This window comes from Gadus chalcogrammus, chromosome 23, assembly GCF_026213295.1.
Source record: "Gadus chalcogrammus isolate NIFS_2021 chromosome 23, NIFS_Gcha_1.0, whole genome shotgun sequence".
In the NCBI taxonomy this organism is placed as follows: Eukaryota; Metazoa; Chordata; class Actinopteri; order Gadiformes; family Gadidae; genus Gadus; species Gadus chalcogrammus.
The window spans coordinates 621,721-644,919 of NC_079434.1; the positions used below are offsets into that span (position 1 = coordinate 621,721).

Below are 23,199 nucleotides of genomic sequence, written 5' to 3' on the forward strand. Positions count from 1 at the left end.
GCGTCGACAACGATGGATCAGGGCTTGAGCCGAGGGGCAGGAGGACTCCTTCTCCAGGTCGGGGAATAGGGATGGCAGATACCTGTAGGCGCACTGAAAGGGAGAGAGGCCGGTGGATGAGCAGGTTTGGTTGATCTGTGCATACTCTACTCATACCAGTTGGTTGGACCAGGAAGCCGGATTGCGGTTCACCAGGCATTGGAGGGTGGTCTCCAGATCTTCATTGACCCTCTCGGTCTGTCCACTGGGGGTGGAAGCCGGAAGATCGACTGATGTAGCCCCGACCAGGCAGCAGAATTCCCTCCAGAAGGCCGAGGTGAATTGGGGCCCCCGGTCAGAGATGACATCTGTAGGTAACCCATGGAGGCGGAAGACGTGCTGGAGGAACAGTTCCGCAGTCTCCCTAGCAGAGGGGAGTTTAGTAAGGGGGATGAAATGGGCCAAAATGGGCTTCACCATCTACGAGGGTGAGGACAACGGTGTGGCCCTTGGATGCAGGCAAACCAGTCACAAAGTCCAGAGAGATATGCGACCAGTGACGATGGGGGATGGGCAAGGGGTGCAGGAAGCCGGCAGGAAGCCGGCAGGTGGGCGGCGAGAGGTCTTATTCTGGTTACAAACAAGACAGGCGTTGACGAAGCCCCGGACATCCTCAAAGGGGACATATCATAGGCAGAGGAGAGTAGTGGAAGGGGGTAACGGTTCTTAACTTTGATGTCGTTCAGACCTCGGTAATCGATGCAGGGCCGTAGGGACTTGTCCTTCTTGCCCACAAAGAAGAAACCTGCCCCAGCGGGTGACGAAGAGGGTTGGATGATCCCCGCTGCTAAGGAGAACCGGATGTACTCCTCCATGGCTTGTTGCTCGGGGGCGGAGAGGGAGTACAAACGTCCCTTGGGGGGGTGAAGTGCCCCGAAGGAGATCAATGGCGCAATCATAGGGACGGTTAGGAGGCAGGGAGGTAGCCTTAGCCTTATTGAAGGCGTCCCTCAGGTCATGGTAGACTGCAGGGATCCCGGAGATGTCTGATGTTGGAGCAGGAGCGAGGGGGGAAGGCGACAGTGATTGCGTTTTAAGGCAGGAATGCAGACAGGTCACTCCCCACTCCCGGATGGAACAGGTAGACCAGTCAATATTGGGGTTGTGCCTACGAAGCCAGGAGTGACACAGGATGACAGGTTGGCTGGGGGTAGGCAGAAGCATGAACCAGATGGTCTCCCTGTGACCCCCCGGTCGGAGCATGTGCACAGGATTGGTTCGGGAAGTTACTCTCCCCAACACGTGTCCATCCAGGGCTCTGGCAGCAGTGTTGTTTTCGTCAGGCAAGACGAAAACGAAAATGACGTCGTCAGACCCCTTTTTTCCATGACGAAAATGAGACTAAGACGAACGTCACCAAAGCCATATAAAGACTAAAATGTGACGAAAAATTTAGACATTTTCGTCAGACGAGAACTAGACGAGACTAAATTGTTAGTGAGAGCATGTGAGCGGAGCGGAGCGTGGAGCGGGTGGTGGAGCGGAGCGGAAGAAATACGTTGGAGCGGGTTGGAGCGCAGAGCGGTTTTAAATTCAAAGGCCGGAGCGGGGATTTGACTCCGCTCCAGTCCGCTCCGATTTTAACTGCTTCTAGCGGCTTACATGTAGGTGGTTCACGTAGAATAGAATGGGTTTCAATGGGAGCATCCAAGCAACCTGATTGGATAAAACGCGTCACGTGAGACCCTTCCACCCCCCCCCCCCGCAACACTGGCTCGTGTGCTTGCGCGCAGCTGCGCCTGCACGCACACGGCTGACACACACTCATACACTACAGAGAGAGGCTGGTGGACGAGTTTTCGTCGGACTAAAACTAGACTAAAACCTTTTGAGTTTTCGTCAGACTAAAACTAGACTAAAACTTTCAAAGATAGAAATGACTAAAATGGGACTAAAACTAAGAAGCATTTCGTCAAAAAGACTAAGACTAAAACTAAATCTAAAATGCCTGCCAAAAACAACACTGTCTGGCAGAGATTGGCAACGGTAGTTTCTCAGGGTGGAGTCCCAGCCGAAGGGCAAGCCTGACACGACAGGTCACTGTGTCGGGCCGGGTTGCGTCGGGCTGGGTTGCGTCGGGCCGGGTTGCGTCGGGCCGGGTCTCGGTCAGAGAATCTAAACTCTAGACTTGGTTCCCATCGTTCATGCTAAGAGCCATTCAATAGATTTGGTTTGTTTGTGAACGTCACTACTACAAGCTCCACACTATGTTCGCCAGAGCAAAATCGCAAAATCGCATATGTGTGAATTTTAGGATGAAATATCTCCAAATTCCCATTTTGTTTTTTTAAATTTATACTATCATTGGAAAGCTTCGGAGGTCTAGTATCCATATCTGGTTCAATATCTGTCGACATTTCAAAGCTGTGGCACAATGAATTCAACAAAATAGCCAAATATCCCCACAACTTAATTATTTTCATGTTTGAAGCCTTCACTGAAACTTCTCCAAATGTCCTCCCCCCAACCTGCTAAGCTATGCTCCTTTATAATGGTTGCCAAATTGCTAACAGTGTACATATATTGGCTGCAGGCTACGAGGAGAGTTTGAAAGCCCCGATGCTTGTTGGTGTAAATAGTCAACCCTCCATCAGTAGTGGAGGACTATGTGATTTGGTAGGGCTGGGCGATATGGACCAAAAGTCATATCTCGATATCTTCAAGCAGAATATCGATATAAGATAAATATCGATATTTGTCGAAGGGGGGGGGGGGGGGGGGGGCGCTCCGTGCGCAGATTTGATATTACTATTCCTACCGTTCGGAATTGAATACAGTTTGATGGTTGAATAAACCGTGGACTAGACACTGCCTCCGCCTCGTATTAGAGAACATTATAATATATAACATCACGGCCAAAAGCTTTGTGCGCTTCCAAAATATTATGAACCGTAACGACTGCGTGGGGGGGCGGACATGACATGCTATTTTATGTATTCTTTAATATAGGTATTAGTGGGCAACTAACACAGTATTCAAAGACGTTCCCGAAATTCTGCCGTGCAGCCACGGTACCACATAGCCTTTAGCCGTGTTCTGTAAATATTCTAGAACCCACGGGAGGCATGTCGCAGTTCATGTACTTCAGCGAGTCAAAGCCAAAGTTCCTTTCCCCCAATTCCTTCTCAACCATGGCTCAGATAACCCCCAATACAGTCTCGTTGAGGAAATACAAGAGACGTCAAAGAACCGACAAGAAACACTTGCGTTATAGTGTGTGTGTTCACACACACACATGTGGCGCTCGCACGGTCTGGGCGGGCCAGGCAGAGTAAGGGGAGGAGCTTAGATGCTTTGTGACAGACCAAGACATTCCAAATCAGCCCGATTGAGCCTCCGTACATTATAATATATAATGTCACGGCCAAAAGCTGTTTGCACCTCCGGAATATTATGGACAGAATTGCAACCCTTTGGTTGCGACAGTTTTTAAGCACACTCCACAAATTACGTGATTTTGTAATTCGTCAGACAACTTAGATCCAAACCATTTCCATACTATGGAGCCGTTGGTCTTTCGCTTGCAAACAAGCTCCTCGGAGCTGCATGCGCAGGCGGACTCCATAGCTGTGTTCGAAATCGTTCCCTATGACAGATATAGCGCACTATATAGGGTGCTCGCCATTTTGTAGTGGTGTTCGAATTCTCAGTGGTTAATTTCATGCACAATATAGTGCACTTAAAATACCGAATGAATAGTGAACGATTTCGAACACGGCTCATGTTTCAAAAAGTGGTGTGAGTCAGTGGAGGGGGGGGGGGGGGGGGCAGGCAGAGACTGCGTGTGTGAGCCGGAGGCAGAGCGGGAGAGTTACGAAATAGCAGGCGGCAGTTCGAAACTGGTGTTATTTGGAACAAATGTGCTGTAATTTCAACGCAAATTAAATTATATCGATATTGACGATATGGTCTCGTTTCATATCGCGTTTGAAAAAATATCGATATAATTTAAATATCGATATATCGCCCAGCCCTATTTGGATGTATGGGCTGGTACAACTTTAGGTCACTGATGCAATCCTTTTGAAGGTATTTATCGATTTACCATCCATTTCTATTCCAAAATGGAATATTTTAGGGTCAAATATGTGGCTAAACCTCTAACTTGGATCTATTGTGTAAAACATAAAGAAAATCATTTCACAACATCATAATCGCAATTTTCAGATGTTCATTTCTGTGTAATCACTATTTATCTTTGTTTGTTCCGTGTCTTTATAAATCTGTCATCACCTGGAATGTCAAGAGGCTTCATGGATGTTAAATTGTGGTTAAATTTCCTCCATGTATTTTTGTTTTCGGGGTGTCATTACAAAGCTTGGAAGGTCTTGTTGACATATTTGGTTTCATTGTCAACACTGTTTGAAGGCTTTCCTGTAGGGTCACCTTTTGTTATGAGAGAAGAACCTCAAACCCCTGGACTCACTCTTTCCACAATATTTGCACTATTACACACTTTAATTGATCGGTAATTTATCTGTTAATAGAAGATACTGTCACTTTTTATAGTATGAGAGAGAGAGAGAGAGAGAGAGAGAGAGAGAGAGAGAGAGAGAGAGAGAGAGAGAGAGAGAGAGAGAGAGAGAGAGAGAGAGAGAGAGAGAGAGAGACGGACAGACAAAGAGAAAGAGAGACAGAGAAAGCAAGAGACAAAAAGAGAGAAACAGAGACAGACCGAGATGAAGAGAAACAGAGACTGAAAGAGAGAAAGAGAGACGGAGAGACTCAGAGACAGAGACAAAGAGAGAAGAGACAGAGCGCGAAAGAGACAGACGAAGAGAAACAGAGAGACGAAGCAAGAGAAAGGGATAGACAAACACAAGGGAGGGAAAGAGAGCGATAGGGTAAGGGAGAGGGAAATAGAGAGCACAAAGAAGATAGAGCAAGAAAGTGAGAAAGTATCGTAAAGAAAGGGAGAGGTCAAGAGAGAGAGTGCAAGGGGAGATGGAGCACAAAAAGTGAGGAGGGAAGAGAGAGGGCAGGGGGAGAGGAGATCAGCAGAAAGCATTACACGTGGGAGCAGAGAGGAGCCACAGCAAGGGATTCTGGGTATTATACAGTATTAATCTGGTCTGCCTCAGGGTAAACAAGAACTGCTCAGAACATATTGAGACTAGAGAATAGAGGCTGCATTAATATAGTTGATATCCTCCACAATTTTGCGCGCACGCACAGAGAGAGAGAGAGAGAGAGAGAGAGAGAGAGAGAGAGAGAGAGAGAGAGAGAGAGAGAGAGAGAGAGAGAGAGAGAGAGAGAGAGAGAGAGAGAGAGAGATGCTTCCATTCACCGCGCCTCTCCCCTCTGATGGCAAAATGGGTCTTTGGGCTCGCTTGATATTACATTAATCTCCGGCCCCCACCCTGGAACGAGCATTTTTTTTGCAATCAAAATTTTAGAGAAGCCGGATCTGCGAATGTGGGGCTGCAATGCATATGGTGCTAACTTTTAAAAGGACTTCTGGGCTACAGCCCCAAATGTTTTAAATTGCTAGCGACGCTCCTAGTCAGCGACTTTGATTAAATGCTCCCCTTGTGTATTATGTTAGCAGGATGAATTTCGCTGCTCCATGCTCCACACGGCAGCTCCTCCTCCGCCACGTCTTAGTTCTCTCCAGGGTACAGGGCGGGGCTTCGTGGCTGTACCAACGCTAATTGGTGGATTACTTAAACTATATTCCACCCATAAGCCCGCCCACCATGTTTTCCTGAGCCCCTCTATGGTGGGTTGTCCCGTCACTCAGGCCGTGGTTACCAGGGAGTTCAGCCTAGCCTGCTGGTTTCTAAGAGAGAACGACGTGTATATCGGGATCGATCTGTGCGCCTCATCGAGAAGAACATTATCTCAATTTCCACCGTGAAGCTACGCGGTTAGCCTCAGCAGTTAGCCTCAACATTAGCCTCCGCATTAGCCCCATTGGTCCAAGACGGTTGTCGCGCATCTGCAGACGCATCGGGAAGCTACGAACAAATGGCCCAGAAAAAGAGCCCCAAAATCCGGTCCAAAAAAGGTGAGTGCCCTAACTGGCTGCTAGCCTTTCTAACGTCCACTGTAGGGGGTGATGTACCCTACACACACACACACACACACACACACACACACACACACACACACACACACACACACACACACACACACACACACACACACACACACACACACACACACACACACACACACACCTAAGTCAAGCTGCGGCTGAGTCCTGCTGCTGGGTTGATGCCCTGGGGCTGGGCTGAGCCCTGAACGCTAGGCTGAGCCCGGATGCTGGATTGATGACCTGCTGAGCCCTGATCCTTGGCTGATGCTCTGATAGTGGGCCTCTACTGAACCGGAGGAGCAGTGTTCAGCTACAGCAAGAGTACACCCTAGCTAATGGGGGGCTAACGTGTTGTAACTAGGCTGTCTCTCAGAGGACCGAGATGTTAGACAAGTCCTCCTGATTCCCTTTGCTCCGTGTTCTCCAAAGTGGAGGCGTGTGCGTGTGTGTGTAGCCAGACTAGGTCGATGTGACCTAATGCATGTCAAGGTTTATTTATGTTTTGTACATCTCCGAGGAAAGCAGTACAAAGTGTAAAGGGAAAAATAGTCCCAGTTGTTCAAAACAGTAATTGGTGTACTCGCATGCTTTTGTCTAAAAAAAAAATCTGCTAATGTGCACACAGACACGTGCATTTGTCGAGTCTTACTGTATGTTTCAACCTTGAAATGTATATCAAGGTTGGAAAGTAAAGCTGTCGCCCTCGCTCTCTTTTCAACACCCCACTCATTCGGCTGATCTGTTGTCCATCGTTTTGTCAGCTCTAAGAATAGACAGGATCGGGTTCTGGCTGACCTAACTATGTACGCCCACAGAGGAGGGCTGTGTCTGCTCCGGTGTCTCAGTGTCACGGGCCATTCTCATCTGCTCGGTCATTGTTACATGCTTCTGGTTATTACTATTTCACCATTGGCTCCACTGTCTCCTTCTTTCAGTTGATTGGCTCGTCTCGCTGGTTCTGAACGGCAAGGACCAAGTGTCAGCCTAGGGTCGGTTTAGCCATCCCGCCATCCAGTGACAGGCTGGTTCCGCAGGGGGGCGGGCTTTGGTGAAGAACCATTTGAGCGGGACCAGGGTTCTTGCTCTCAGCTGCTTTCGGTTGGGTTGGATTGGATTACTTCCGGTTCAGTTCTGAACCCGTTGGGTTCAGAGGCCAGTTGGGGTTACCGATGGAGACATGCAGACCCCGAGACTCCTCCTCCACTGCTTCTGGAAAGGAGGTGTACATGGAGGAGGAGGAGGAGGAGGAGGTGATGTATGAGGAGGAGCTGTGTGATGATGAGGAGGAGGTGGCATCTGCTGTACAGGACATAGGTAGGACTTGTGTTCTAAACTAGTGTTTCTCCTGGTCCGCTGTGTATCTGTTTGTGGTAACTCTCGGCTTGATTCCCATTGGCTCCCTATTAGGTGGTCTTAACGAGGCAGAGAAGCCGCTTGTTGGAGCCGAGGTTTGTCCCTACCTACGGGACTCAGGTAGGACTGGACCGGCATCCCCTGGTGTGTCTTGGTTTGACTGACTCTAGCTGTTGGAAGAGCTGCATGCTGTGCTCCAACATTAGAATGCTCCAACATTAGAATGATCCCACAACAAGCCCTGGTAATGATGACTGCTGGTTTGCCCTACTATGAAGGTTGGTAGTGCAAATGAAGGTCTGGTCAGGTCTTGGCTGCTGCATGGCAAGGATTGATGTGGTCGGTCCTGACATGAGTGTTTGTATGACACAGTGTCTCTGCTTTGATGCTAATGCCTAAGTGAACCCCTATGTTGAACTAACACTATGGGGATACAGGGTTTGGTTTTGTGGTGCTATGACTTGATGTGGCGCGTGTTGTTGTTCTTTGAGATCGTATTGAATATTGGTTGTTGGTAACGTATGAACAGACGTGAAGGCAGCATTGGGGTTCTGTGGTTTGGTAGCGGCATGCTCTTGTGAACTTCAACATAGTTGTTGTGCAGTCCAGTGTTTGCCCTCTAAGCAGAGGTTAAAGGTGCGGTTCGTAACTTTCTTGAAGACCAGTGCGCGCACTCAGCTTGCAGAGCTAAAGTTGCGTGACACTGGCTAAAGGGCCATCTGAACCGTAGGGCCATGGTCTGCCCTGACCAAGTGCACTTTATTAGGCATTCAAATATATTGTTTGAAGGTCAGTTATCAATTATTGTCAGACGTATGGATCTAATAGGTACTATGTAGGGGTAGGTATAGGTTGTGTTTGAGAGGACAGTTTGTGTTTGAGCAGCAATCACCAATGGCTGTTTTAAGAATAGCCTGGCATGCAAAAGTGTATGGTGTCACCGTAGTTCCAGCCACCTGTTAGCCATTCATTTACCCCTGTTACGAGTAGGCGCTAGCTGCTATTAACTAGAAATCAAAAAATTTCTCCCCGTTAAACCCTGCAATTACAGTAATTCTTATTCAACCTGCTAAGCTATTCTCCTTTTATAATGGTTGCCAAATTGCCAACAGTGTACATCTATTGGCTGCAGGCTACTGTGAGGAGAGTTTGAAAGCGCCGATGGTTGTTGTTGTAAATAGTCAACCCTCCATCACTAGTGGAGGATCGGAGCCTACGTGTTATGGATGTATGGGCTGGTACAACTTTACGTCACTGATGCCGTCCTTTTGAAGGTATTGATCGATATACTATCCATTTCCATTCCAAATTGGAATATTTTAGGGTCAAATATGTGGATACACCTCTAACTTGGATCTATTGTGTAAAACATAAAGAAAATCAATTCACAACATCATCAATTTTCAGATGTTCAGTTCTGTCTAATCACTATTTCTCGTTGATTGTTACGTGTCTTTATAAATCTGTTTTCACCAGGAATGTCAAGAGGCTTCATGGATGTTAAATTGTGGTATTCTGTGGTGAGAAGCTCTAATAAAGTATTTGGTGGACAGAAACTACAAATAATGTTTCTTGGCCAAATGTTGCATGTCAATCCAATATAACCTGTCCACACGAAGCGCCCACCCTCCCTCCCGTCCACGCGAAGTGCCCTCCCTCCCTCCCTCCCTCCCGCGTGTCCACGCAAAGCGCCCTCCCGCGTGTCCACGCGATGCGCCCTCCAGCTAGTCCACGCGAACCGCCCGCCCACCCTCCCACGAGTCCAAGCGAAGCGCCCTCCCTACGAGTCTCTCTCTCTCTCTGTCGCTGTCTCTGTCTCTGTCCGTCCGTCCACGCGAACCACCCTCCCGCGAGTCCACGCGAACCGTCCGTCCGACCCACCAACGGGAACCGACCGCCCGCCAACGCGTACCGCTCACCCGAGCCACCCGCCCATGCATATTGTCCGTCCTGCCCACGCCCTCCCATCCTCGTGAACGCCCCTACCTTAAGGCTAATGCCCTCACTTATCAAACCTCTCCCAATTGTGACCCTGTGAAATTATCTTCCTCCATCAGATGGAAAGCCAACGGCGGACAGCAAAAATGGGCTCAAGTCAGACGGAGGAGCAGCAGCTGCAGCAGGAGCAGCAGCAGCAGGAGGAGTAGGGCCCAAGACCACCATGTTTACTTGGTTCGTGGTCCTGGCTCTCCTTGGGGTCTGGAGCTCTGTGGCGGTGGTCTACTTCGACGTTGTTGACTATGACAGTGTCATTGGTGAGTAGTGCCCGGCAGCAACAAGCACCCTTTCGTGGTATTTCATGGTGACTGCCAGGGCAAAGGTCAAGGCCAAATTTTGACCATTTTGGTTGGCCAAAAACAGGATCCGCACACATAAGTCCCCTTGTGTTTTTAATATTTTTTACTTGCACTCTGCATGGTTAGTTGTGTTCAAGAAACTGCCTGGCTTGAGAGTGTAAAAAAGCGTTGATGATACTGATATAGGTTGTGTGTGTGTTTGTGATATTTATGAAACACAGTGGCCCTCATTTATCAAACGAGCGTACGACAGAAAACGTGCGTAAAATGGATCTACGCTCATTTCAACGTTGAGCTTGGCATTTATCAATTTGAACGTGAGCGCAGGCTGCGATGAAATCTCACGTCAGGTCTGAGCTCGTGTACGCAAGTTTTTTTGGCGCAACACACGGGTATTTCACTGATGAATAGTGCAGCACAAGTAGCCCATTTTGCACATCTGTATTAATTAGGTACTAAATAAATTGGAATTAGCCCAGCCGTTCAAACAATTACAATCAAGTCAGCCCTAATTAAAAACAGTATTGCTATGAAAATAATTAGAATGTGACAGGTGAAATGTTTATTCAGCTGTCTATATAAACAGGAGCTTTGCCAAATAGGTGGTCGAGTCGCAGCGATGGCAGATCTGGCTCTGTTAGAGGACCTCAACGCACGTCTAAGACGAGAGAGAGTTTTTCGAGACCGCGCCGATTTTTTTATGGAGAGCGATGAATGGCTCTTGAGTCGTTTTCGTCTCCCAAGGCATCTCCTGATGGAGCTATGCAATGATTTGGAGCCACAGTTAAGGCGAGAAACTAGGCGATCAAACGCAATACCTGTGCCAGTGCAGGTGTGCTCTACCTTGGGGTTTTTGGCCACCGGGACCTTTCAGCGGGAGATCGGGGACAGGTCTGGTATTTCCCAGCCAACTATTAGCCGAACCATGCCAGCAGTTTTGGCAGCTATACTGTCCCTCTCTGAACGTTATATTAAATTCCCATACACTAACGATCAGCAAACTGGAATCAAACGGGATTTTTATGCTATTGCTAGGTTTCCAAATGTGATTGGTGCGGTTGATTGTACCCATGTGCGTATGAAGCCACCATCTATTAATGATTACGCGTACATCAACCGCAAAAGCTACCATTCGGTTAATGTTCAGATTATTTGCGATGCCAGAATGTCAATCCTGAACATGGTAGCCCGATGGCCTGGGGGCACGTACGATTCTTTTATTTTCCAAAATAGCAACGTTGGGCATCGTCTACATCAGGGCGCACTACATGGTCAGAGTCATCTCGGTGAGTTACGCTGCAGTCGCACTGCACCGGCCTCCTCCCGTTTCTTGCTTGGCCGGCTTCACAGCCGCAACACGTTTTTTGGTGATGAGCTTCATGTCGGACCATTTTTTCTTCACCTTATTCGGAATTAAATAACTTTAACGGAATGCAAACAATAGCATATATGTGAAATGTTTTAAGCTGGATAACAGAAGTTGTACATTTAATTTATTATTTAATTAATTTAATTAACAAACCTCTTCCGTAGCCCGACGAACATTGGAAACAATATTCACTGCAACAGTTATTTCCTTCCATATAGCATTCTTTTGCTGGCCTTTATTGCCAGCTTTTAGGCTGCCAAATAAAACCAGACGGTTCGCATCCACCAGTGACCCGAGCGTCTCCATTTGGGTCTCGGAAAAATTCCTCTATTTTACCGTTGGACGTTTCTCCATGTCGTAAAAGTTGGGGGCGAGACTTCTGAAGACGTGCTTTTATATGGGCGTGTCACGTTCATTACGATCGATCTCAGCCGCCGTATTTATCAACGCAAGATCCTTCGTACGCTGGGATTGGTGTGATACGAAGGTTTCGTAAATCTCACGTGGGTCCTATCGTAAGATGAATCATGCGTTCAGATTTGCGCTCATTTCTACGTTCGTTTGATAAATGAGGGCCAGTGACTCTACATTTGAATACTATTATTATTATGAACCAATCCCTACCGAAGTATTCAGATTTAATAATATTATAATGTTACCAATATAAATATTTGGCCTTTCAGGAAGAAATGCGTTTCTCATTACAGGGTAGTTGACCTTGAGCTTCATTCAAGGTGTGTTCTTTTTAAAGTTGCTCAGTGTTGTAGACCTCCCGATGCGCTGGAGAGTGCTGTATATCCAACGAGGAGAATGCTTCTCAGGCTAAAGTGAGCCAGACGCTGAAGGGTAGAGAGATGGTAGCTAGCATGTTGACTCTTTGGAAGGGCTACATTTACAAGCCTTCTAACAGAGCTTAATCATGACAACTTGTATCACTTAAAGATGACAGAATCACTGTGGAACACAGGATCTCTCAATCGCTGAATCATCTGAATCAGAACAACAGGATTCTACAGTATTCTATAACTAATATAAAAACCTGATTAGTTTAATTTTTAAATGATCAACAAATCCATTAATTCCTAATACAACGTTTGTATTTACATTAAATGATTGGTCTACTTTATTATTTCATTCCAAACAGATATAGAACCAAGCTGTGTGCCCTGTGCCTGCATGTCTTCCCACACAGCTTGTCTAACATGTGTCCGTCTAACACAGACACACATGCTTCCAAACACAAAGGCCCAAGCATCATCATGTGCAGCAAGTGATGTCATTACTTGTTGGCCTAAAAGGGTGTACGTGTGTGTATGTGTGCGCGCACGCAACATTCTGGAGGATATCAACTATATTAATGCATCATCTATTCTCTAGCCTCAATATGTTCTGAGCAGTTCTTGTTTCCGCTGAGGCAGACCAGATTAATACTGTATAATCTTCAGAATCCCTTGCTGTGGCTCCTCTCTGCTCCGACGTGTAATGCTTTCTGCTGATCTCCTCTCCCCCTGCCCTCTCTCTTCCCTCCTCACTTTTTGTGCTCCATCTCCCCTTGCACTCTCTCTCTCGACCTCTTCCTTTCTTTACTATACTTTCTCACTTCCTTGCTCTATCTTCTTTGTGCTCTCTATTTCCCTCTCCCTACCCATATCGCTCTCTTTCCCTCCCTTGTGTTTCTCTATACCTTTCTTTTGCTTCGTCTCTCTGTTTCTCTTCGTCTGTCTCTTTTGTGCTCTGTCTCTTCTCTCTTTGTCTCCGTCTCTCTGTCTCTGAGTCTCTCTGTCTCTCTCTCTCGGTCTGTCTCTGTTTCTCTCTTTTTATCTCTTGCTTTCTCTGTCTCTCTTTCTCTTTGTCTGTCCGTCTCTGTCTGTCTCTTCTCTTTGTCTCTGTTTCTTTTCTCTCACTGTCTCTCTCTGTCTCTCTCTCTCTCTGTGTCTGTTTATCTGTGTTTGAGTCTCTGTGTGTGTGTGTCTCTGTCTAAATACAGCGAGGGCTAAGGAGTTCCGTGTGAATTTCTCTGAGGTTCTACAAGGTAAACGGATGTTCTGCTGATTCTTTATCAATGCTCGTCTTTCCTGCTCTCACAAATCACATTCTTAATCATGACACTATACACATTTTATTTGTCTTAAAATATGTATATTTTAATGTTTATCATTTTAATTTTATACATATTATGTCATGTTATTTGTCTATTTTGTTGATTGAAAAGGTCTTGTTTTTTTACTTCTACATTCATGTGGGTTATTGTTCGAAGTGAAGAATTATCTATTTACCAATTGTCCATGTGTCTTTGTCCATTTGGAGTTTGGCCACATGTCCATCAGAACAGTAATATGAGGGTCGAGACAGAGCACCTGCTGACCCTGAGGGTCAGAGGAGCATGTGAACCAAGGCTGTGGATATAACCTCATTTACATCTGAGCAGAGGAAGCCGGCGTGTGTGTGTCATCACAAACCACATTCTAGAACAGCAGACTAGTATTGTTAGACGCAGTGTCACATACAAAACATGGATTTCGTCATATCCAAGAACCCAAATCGTCACAAGATCCATTTGAGGTTTGGACAGGGATATCCGGATGTGACATGGTTAGGCAAGGAATGGGACCCACATCCATTGCACATTGACCCTTGTTGATTATTTTATTTGTTTAAAATCCTTGTTCCCCTTGTTATGTGTCGATCCGCAGCAGTGGACAGTCTGCATGTGGCTGACTCATCTCTCTTCTCCTCAAGGTAAACTGATGGCGTACGATAGAGACGGAGATGGAGACTTCGACATGGAAGATGCTAAAGTTCTGCTTGGCAAGTTTCCTTAAAACAACATTTCTTTATCTCTACTCCCTCTTCATGTCTCTGTTTTTCCTGTCTTTTCTCACTGTGGCTCACTCTCTTTCGATCGACATGCCTCTTTCTAATGCATGTTTACCGTTGTGTGTTTTAATACACCAACCCGGGTCCAAAATACCTGCCTCCTCCGAAGGGTGGATGAATACATGTTACACACGTACATATTTAGGGGTTACATATTCCGGAGGCTGATCGCATTAATTGACGGACCGAACTTAGACCCTAGACCTATTAAAGCCCCCGATGCCTTTCACCTGAACCCCAGTATACTGATACCCTGATCTCCAACAGACTGTGTATAGTTAATACTGACCTGGAACAGGCCGTACCCTGATAATCTACAGACTGTGTACAGCAGTAGAGGATTCTCTAGTGAGGAGAGGGAGGAGGATCCTCCTCAACATTGTTGAGAATAAAAAATGTAGATTCCCCCGACTACTGTAATGAATTAATGCCGTTAAATATTACTAATTGAATGCCTTTGTAGTATGTTTGTTTCCCTGGGTAAAGGGACATTAGCACCACCTTTTGCCTATTGACAATTACTTCAGGGAGGACGTTCCTCCCTCTCCGCCATTGACTTCCATTCATTTCCCCGAAAGTGTTGGCGGCCAGGGAATAACATGGGGTTCAATGGGAATGTGGAGGAAAGTCTTCCTCTGAGGGTCTGACTAGCTAAGAGATCTGGATCGCGTCAAAGTCTATTCACGAATAGGCTGGAGCCCTGGCTGCGGTATGAATCAATATGCAGGAGCCCTGGTTGTGGAGCAGCCCAGAGGGAGGGGTTATCCCTTCAAGTCTAGGCTACGATGATAACGAACCTGGCGCTTACTACTCAGTCGTAGGCCTCGTTTCAACCGAGCGGTGCGCTACTGTTCGTTGCGGTACAGTGCGGCTCTGTTCGCTTATATTGGAGTTTCCGCCGAGCGGTTCGGTGCGGCTCGGTTTGCTTTTGCCCCTTTTCCACCTGCGGGTTTGCTTCGGACCCAGCCCAGTAGTGAGGGTGCGGTATAGCCGAACTCAGTTACGGCTCGCGTTTCCACCGCCGACAGTAACCTTATGGTAGGGCGGGCATTAAGCCGCATGGCGATAGCCGTGGCAGCTACGTAAACATTGTGACCTCATTGCAGTCCCACACAGTGAAGCCTGCTAATAAATCGAATGAAAAAGAAGAACGTGCACAATGAACAAAGAGCAACGTTTAAGGACGTCCAAGAAGGACGGTAAACTTTCGTGCAAAATTTTCTTCAATAAACGAAGCTTTCGCCGTTGTCCAGAAAGAACTCGCGGGTAATGTGTTTGTTTGTTATTACCCCCCCTGTTGCACGGAAGTGTGATTCTGTCGACCAATCAACGGACGGCGTGTGTAGCTCAAACTTACCGGCACCCTTTCAGGCGTCTCAGTACCCCAACGAAGGAGTACTGTGAGACGAGTACAGCTCAATACGGATCAGTCTGGGTCACGCCCACTTTTGTCGATGGAACGCGATCCGTGCTGCACCTTAAAAGACTTTGCACCTTCCAGTGGAAATGCCCCTTTTCAACCGGCGCGCCTCATCCCAGTAGTGAGGGTGCGGACGGTATAGCCCAGCTCAGTTACGCTCGCATTTCCACCACCGCCGAGAACCGCGACGAGTACGTCTCAATCCAGATCACGCCCACTTTCGGCGGTAGAAACGCGACCCGTTCCGCACCTTTGCAGACCGACCCGCAACCTCCGGTGGAAATGTTGGGCAAAGTCTGAAAGGGCGGCAAAATTAGTGGAGCTACACAAGCCGTTATCCGTAAATCACTTAAAAAATATCCTGTTTGGTATGACCAGGTGACTGATATCTTTGCAACTCAAACAGCGAGGAGGATTGACATGATCTATAAATTAAGTCCCTCAATCTTAATTGGCTTAACACCATGACCAACATTCTAAAACATCCATTAACATCCACATTTGCCTCAAACAATTTAGGCTTACAACCTATGTAAATAGTTGTGAAATAATGTTCTTGTTGTTCTTTTAATTGTTTGTTACTCTGACCATTCTGTTTGATATTGTGGAAACGATGTTAGTGAATGATTCATAGCATGATGTTTTTTAAATGGCATAACTTTTTTTCTTAATTTTTCTTAAAACAATTGTAGCTGAAAATAAACATAGCCCAATTACGAGCAATAGCTTCAGTCATTGAGGGCAAAAATAGGCCCAATGGTAGGCCCAGCTTTTTTTATATACGGTAGTTGTGCAAATCAAGAGTAGGCCTGATTTGACTAATTGGCTTTGCGTCCTTTCCTTCGGCCCTTGTAGTCCAAGACATGCTGCCCACCCACTGGTGGGCATTACTACCACTGGTGGATTTGTATCAATTGTATTCACATCCCTCCCTGCTATTTTGTAGTTCACCAAAACACCCTGAAACAACTTGAGTCTCACATACTTATGCCACCATACGCCACTAACAGTGCAAGCAGGCCAATGGCAACCAAGCGCGCAGTCCTTCCTCCCTCACTTTAAAAACCACCAGCCGCCACTGGTGTACAGTTAATACTGACCTGGGACAAGGCCATACCCTGATCACCAACAGACTATGTACAGTTAATACTGACCTGGGACAGGGGCTTATGTGCATGTCATGATGTTCAGTACATTTATTTTTGTGCCACTGTTAATAATGAGGGTTGGGGTTAGTGAGTTGTGGGCCTTGGACAAGATGGCGGAGGCTTCACTTTGGCAGGCGAGGGCAACAGATACCAGTTATTGTGGTGGCACTGGTTTTTGATAGATGATGGTTTGTCTGGAAGTCCTTAACCTCACAATCTGCTTTCTCTTTCTGCATCATTACCATTCATTTGACCCCTTTGTGTTATCATCTTATCCATTTCTTCCTCTTTGTATGATTTCTCTTTCGACCTCCTCCCAACCCCCATCTCCTGCCCACTGTGGACCAACGGCGATCCTCCAAGCCCCTCCATTGTTTTGCTTCCTTTCTGCCCTTCCTGCTTCCTATCTCCCTCAGTCCTCTCCTTCCTACTCCCTAACCTCTTTCAGTCCTCTCCTTCTTAACTCCCTTCTGTCTTCCTTTGCCTACTTACTTTTACCCTCCACCTTCTACACAATTATTTTATTTTCTTCCTTCATCCCCTGCCCTTATTACTCCACCCCTCCTTTCCAACTCCACCCCTCCGCCATGGTATCCTCCTCTTTCTCCACCTCTCCTTCTTTCTCTCTCTCTCGTCAGGCCTGACCAAAGATGGCGACGATAGTGAGAACGCTGATTCACTAGAGGAAGTGCTTGATATTTTAGCCCAGGAGGGATCCGATTGGTTCTATGGCTTCTTCACCTTCCTCCATGATGTAGTTACCTCGCCCGTAAACAGAGGGGTGATGGAGGAAGAGGAGGAGGATGAGGAGAAGGGAGATGAAGACAGGCAGGCAGCGAGCCAACGGGAGGGCGGAGCGGCCTCGGATGACATGGTTGAAGGTGTCATACTTGACCTGCTGAACCAATAGGAACGAGGGATACAAAAGCCATTTCCAATAGAAAGTCTCCTTGGTTCCCATCCAATGGAAATGGTACAGGAAGTTTTTGGTCCTGCTTGATAAGCAAAGGTGTGTTTAGGACACTTTCCCAGATCTGTTTACAGAGATCTGTTGCCAGGTCAAATCAGGGAAAGAAGGATTTCACAACAATTACTGTTATGTTATAGCGCTAAGAATTTGCTAATTCATTCTTTCTGACCGTTTGTGTCCAAATGATACCATGCTTATTTACATTTAGGGAATTGAGTGCAATGTTTGTGTGCTTAAGTTGTTCCAGTCTGGTGTTATCATGCTGCACATCTGATCTGCTGAGTCCTGCTCTGGCTCCTAGTGCCACTGCAATGGAAAGGTGGTCTGATGAAGAAGCACCTTCTACATTTAGAACCTGCTTTCTAAGCACTTGATCACCGCCAGATATTTTCAAAATAAAAATGAAATGAGGTTGTGTCAACTGTACCATTGTGTTTAAATCCAGATAAAGCCACTTGAGTGTGCACTCCTGCTGTGCGCATTAAGCTTGCGGTGGTCACATGACGCCCACAGCGTCAGCAGGATGAGATGTTGTAACGGAGTAGAGATGCTAAAGGTCGGGACCGTTCGTTCAACTTAAGCTTCATCTGCCATTGGTTCTGCTTCAGAGCGATAACCATTATTAGTGTCACTGTTGCAGTTGATCAAGTGAACTTCGACCTACCCTGTCTTTTGCCTTCATATAACAAATACTGTATTACTCGGTATTAACGTAGAAATCCCACTACCCACCTCTCCTTTTTAACGTATCTATAGGATACATGTGTATTGATTAACTGTCACATGCTTGTGCACCTACAGTTCTCAGGGTAACCCCTAGGGGGGTGGGCATTGTAACGCAATCCTTTTTAAAGAGTAACCAAACATTACACTGCTCAATGGCTGAAGTGTCCTTGGGATGATGCCATAGCAGCCAGGGGCATCCCTGGGGTTCCGGGAACTGTTTAATGCTGTAAGGGTGGATAAGGGTATGGTTACTTTTTAAAGTAACCACTTTTTAAAGTATCAACCCATTTCCCGATGACCTCACTCACTTCTATATTCTGCCTGATGTGACATCTGTAACAATAAAGTGATCATCCTCTTTATAAAAAGTTTTTGGGTAAATTATCAACTTTAAATTGCCACTGGTAATGACATTTTTGACCTATCAACTGTATATTTGCCAATAAGACTGTTGATGTGCTGGATGGTCACCTGGCGGTAGACGGGAAGTAGACGCAGTGCGCGCTCCCTGTGCATCAGTGCCAAGGGGAGCGCCGACACACGTTGGGCGCAGATACCCGTGGATACAAGGGCAGTCTTGCTAGACAGGAAGGGCTGAAAAACAGGGAACGCTGAAACACTGGGAGCATACACTGCGTTTACTTGGTCCAATAAGAAAGAAGAGACCTTTGATTCCGACAGGGCCGGGCCCCCGCCTCAGCAGCCCCCTGGACTGAGCCAACCCCCCCATGATGGCATCAGCTGGGTTGTGGGGAGACGTGTCCGTTCAGGGGTCCCTAGCGTTGGATTAGTCTGAGGATTCTTTGCATGGCCAACAGCAAAGGGTTTGATGTTGAGCGGCATCCTCAGAGTTTGGCAGGTAGTAGTGTTTAGTACACTAAAACCTTTGGGAAATGATGAACCTGCCAAAGGGTTTGTCTAGGTGTTTTTACTGCATGAATTATGATAACAGTTAAGTTAGTTTATATTTCTTTACACCAACCACTGCTGTGTGCATTTGCATGGTTTTACTTCGTGTTCTTACTGATTATGAGGAAACGGTTTGGAATGAAATAAGGTTATAATAATACATCTTAATTTAGCAACAGGCATAGAAAAAATCACAAATGAATAAATACCAGAATAAACGTCAGTGCTTATAACTTGCTGTTCAATTTGAAAGATAGTGCCAGACAAGTATTTCTGACAATCAGCACCATGGGTTATAAGTCTTTCAATTTCCAAAGTGTTGATGGTTCTTTAAAGTATATTTACTTCAAATAGGACCGTTGGCTGGGATTATAAATTGGGTTGATTTGGGATGACTCGTATAATTTTTCCCTTGTTCACGTGTCACTGACTTGGTGTCATGTCCCTCTGATCAGATGACGAGAAGCTAAATGGTGCTACTGTCCCAAAGAAAGGACTGAAAACAGGTAACTGTGTCTGTCATAGTACATCTATAGATCTCTGTGCCACGGAGACCTCTTTTAAAACCCTTTATCAATTTCTAAAAACCTTGCAGAGGAAACACACGATGTGAAGAACATAGACCGGAGGAAAGGTAGTATCATTTGGTTTTCGTTCCATGCCTGAACAACGACACTTGAAGTTGGCATGGCATTTAACCCAAAAATGGTTGCCTGTTTGATTCCTCTCCACTTAACAGTATTTAAATAAATTACGAAACCTCCAACGTTGAAAAAGCTCTCTGTGTGTGTTGGTCGACATGTCTATGAGGTGAGCTAAAGGTGTGTTTGTTTGTAACTGGCGTATCAAACATAATGCAGTGTACGTATCTAAGGGCCTTAGAGAAACAGACACTCAAAAGTGCAGTTGTAATTGTGCCTGGGCCCGGTTCTACCTTTGAACTTTGTATTTGCATGTTGTATTTGTCAGATTTTTCAAAAATTAAAGTTTTGTTGCAAAACGCCAAACAATGTATGTTGACCCTTTCAAAGAGTGTGTGTGTGTGTGTGTGTGTGTGTGTGTGTGTGTGTGTGTGTGTGTGTGTGTGTGTGTGTGTGTGTGTTCGTGTGTGTGTGTGTGTGACACCAGAAAAGGTCATTGAGGTTCTTCTTCCAGACATTGAACTACCAAGAGGTAACAATCCGTTTTTGTCTTTTAGTGTGTGTCTTTTATGTATTTGTCTCCTATGTAAAGCCTTGTGACTAGTGGTGTTTTGGAGGCAGATGTACGACTTGCAGATATGGAAAGTAAAGTTTCCTGTAGTCTGAGGTCACTGATCTGCTAACCAGCAGAACTGGAGAGTTTTGCTGGTGAGCAGTGCATGACTTAAAGTGGAAGCGCTGCAGCTCCTGCAGTTCATGAGGTCTGATACTCTCCTCTCTGCTCTCTCTCAGAGGAGAAGGTCCCTGGTTGGAACAGATCTGGAGGTACTAGCCCCCGTCAAGCATGAAGGAAGTATAGGCTGGGCCTGGCTCTAGCGGTTCTTTGGGTGCTCTACTGTGTGCTCTATTGGGTTCTCTACTGGGTGCTCTATTGGGGTGCTCTATTAGGGTACTCTACTTGGGTGTGCTTGCTATTGGGGTGCTCTACTGTAGTGCTCTATTATGGTGTTCTATAGTGGTGCTCTCTGAGTGAGGTGTTGCATGGCTTGAGTTTGTGTTGGTCTTCAAACAGACCTTTCTGCTGTACTGTAAGAGTCTGGTGGTGAGGGGGACCAATAGCCTGGCCAAGCCCTGGTATGAAACCTAACATCCCATGATTCTGACACTCAATTACTAACTGCACTACCTAAATAAACTACCGGTACTGAATGCTGGTTTTGATGCCTTCTTCCTGTTACATAAGTTGATGTTGGCTATTCACCTCGAGTGGCTTGCCGTTGAGTGCCTTGCCCAAAGACTTTGGCTTTGATGAGTCGTTGACCAACTGACCTCCATCCTGCATCTGAGACGTCACATGTCTGCATGTTTGCCTGCTGTTCTGAGCCTTCTGCGGTACTCCGCCATTAAATGTCTCTGGTGTTCTCAACCCCCGCCACCCGCCACCCGCCCAAGATGAGCTGCCCAAGGGCCTGGGGTTGAAGGTGCGCTCGACGCTCCACCAGCAGCTCAGGAGCCTCTACCAGAGGATGGAGGCAAAGAAGATCTCCCGGTTGGTGCTGGGGGAGGTCCGGGCCGTCCTGGAGGAGGAGGAGGAGGCCAGTGAGCTCGCCTTGGCCTTGAAGATGAAGAGGCTGGAGGCCGCGCACAAGGCCCACCACATCCTCAGAGAGGAGGAGCGGAGACGAGCCGAGGAGGAGGAGAACATCAGAAGAATGGCAGAAAAGAGACGAGAGGAGGTGCGCAAGAAGGAGGCAGAGGAGGATAAGAGGAGAGAGGAGGCACAAAGAGTAGCAGAGGAGAAGAGAAAGGAGGAGGAACGCAAGAAGGAGGTACAAAGAGTAGCGGTGGAGAAGAGAAAGGAGGAGGAACGCAAGAAGGAGGCACAGAGAGTTGCGGAGGAGAAGAGAAGGGAGGAGGAATGCAAGAAGGAGGCACAAAGACTAGCTGAGGAGAAGAGAAAGGAGGAGGAGCGCAAGAAGGAGGCACAAAGAGTAGCGGAGGAGAAGAGAAAGGAGGAGGAAAGCAAGAAGGAGGCACAAAGAGTAGCGGAGGAGAAGAGAAAAGAGGAGGAACGCAAGAAGGAGGCACAAAGAGTAGCTGAGGAGAAGAGAAAAGAGCAGGAGCACAAGAAAGAGGCACAAAGAGTAGCGGAGGAGAAGAGAAAAGAGGAGGAATGCAAGAAGGAGGCACAAAGAGTAGCTGAGGAGAAGAGAAAAGAGGAAGAGCGCAAGAAGGAGGCACAAAGAGTAGCGGAGGAGAAGAGAAAGGAGGAACGCAAGAAGGAGGCACAAAGAGTAGCTGAGGAGAAGAAAAAGGAGGAGGAACGCAAGAAGGAGGCACAAAGATTAGCGGAGGAGAAGAGAAAGGAGGAAGAACACAAGAAAAAAGAAGAGGAGATAAGAAAGGAGGAAGAGCGCAAAAAGGAGGCAGAGCGATTAGCCGAGAAGAGAAAGGAGGAGGAACGCCAGAGAGAGGAGAAGTTAGCGGAGGAGAAGAGACGAGAAGAGGAGCGCAAGAAGGAGGCAAAGAGATTAGCTGAGGAGGAGAGAGAGGAGGACAAGCGCAGGATAGTGGCAGAGAGGCTGGAAAAGGAGAGAATAGAGAATGAGGAGAGGGAGCGTACGGCCAGGGTGAAGAAAGAGAGAGAGAAACTGGTGAAGGAGAAGGAGGCCCGGGAGGAGAGAGAACTCCAGGAGAAGGAGAGATTATCACGAGAAAAAGGGAAGGAAGAAAGAGAACTGAAAGAAAAAGAGAGACTCACCCGGGAGAGGGAGAGAGCGGAGAGGGAGAGATTGTTAGAACAGGCTGCTAAAGAGAAAGCAATGAGGGAACAGATGGAAGAAATACGCATAGCAAAAGAAAGAGAGAGTCTGGCACTCAAGAAAGAAAAGATAGAAAGAGCAGAGAGGGAGAGACAAGCTAAAGAAAGAGAGAGACTGGCCTTGGAGAAAGCAAATATAGAGAGAGAGAGACTCTTGAAGGAGAGGGAGAGACTGGCCCTGGAGAAATCAAAGATAGAAAGACAGAGAGCAGAGAGAGAGAGACTCTTGAAGGAGATGGAGAGACTGGCCCTGGAGAAAGCAAAGGTAGACATAGAGAGAGCAGAAAGAGAGAGACTAGCAAATGAGGGGGAGAGACTGGTCCTAGAGAAAGCAAAGATGGAAAGAGAGAGGGTAGAAAGAGAGAGACTAGCAAAGGAGAGGGAGAGACTGGCTTTTGCAAAAGCAAAGATAGAAAGAGAGATAGCTGAACAGGACCGACAGGAAAGAGAGAGACTTTCCCTGGAGAAGACAAGGGTGGAAAGAGAGAGAGCAGAGAGGGAGAGGGTCATGAAGGAAAGAGAGGGACTGGCCAAAGAAAGAGAGAGACTGGTCGTAGAGAAAGAAAAGATGGAAAGAGAGAGAGCCGAAAGA

The 23,199-nt window shown here is 46.8% G+C and overlaps 1 protein-coding gene across 9 annotated transcripts in view; it reads left to right on the forward strand.

Moving 5' to 3' along the window:
• The first annotated feature begins 5,755 nt into the window (after window positions 1–5,755).
• unm_hu7910 (un-named hu7910) overlaps window positions 5,756–23,199 on the forward strand; it is a 43,132-nt gene continuing 25,688 nt past the window's right edge. For 3 of the 9 annotated variants that reach the window (XM_056583659.1, XM_056583662.1, XM_056583663.1), the window contains exons 1-10: window positions 5,756–6,046; window positions 7,012–7,390; window positions 7,484–7,549; window positions 9,487–9,684; window positions 13,083–13,127; window positions 13,835–13,903; window positions 19,601–19,651; window positions 19,741–19,779; window positions 20,274–20,318; window positions 20,579–20,611. In XM_056583659.1, coding sequence (XP_056439634.1) covers window positions 7,246–7,390; window positions 7,484–7,549; window positions 9,487–9,684; window positions 13,083–13,127; window positions 13,835–13,903; window positions 19,601–19,651; window positions 19,741–19,779; window positions 20,274–20,318; window positions 20,579–20,611 — 691 coding nt within the window. In that variant the 5' untranslated portion in view covers window positions 5,756–6,046; window positions 7,012–7,245. The remainder of the gene's footprint in view (window positions 6,047–7,011; window positions 7,391–7,483; window positions 7,550–9,486; window positions 9,685–13,082; window positions 13,128–13,834; window positions 13,904–19,600; window positions 19,652–19,740; window positions 19,780–20,273; window positions 20,319–20,578; window positions 20,612–23,199) is intronic. The other 6 variants (XM_056583660.1, XM_056583661.1, XM_056583665.1 and 3 more) reach the window with 6 other exon arrangements.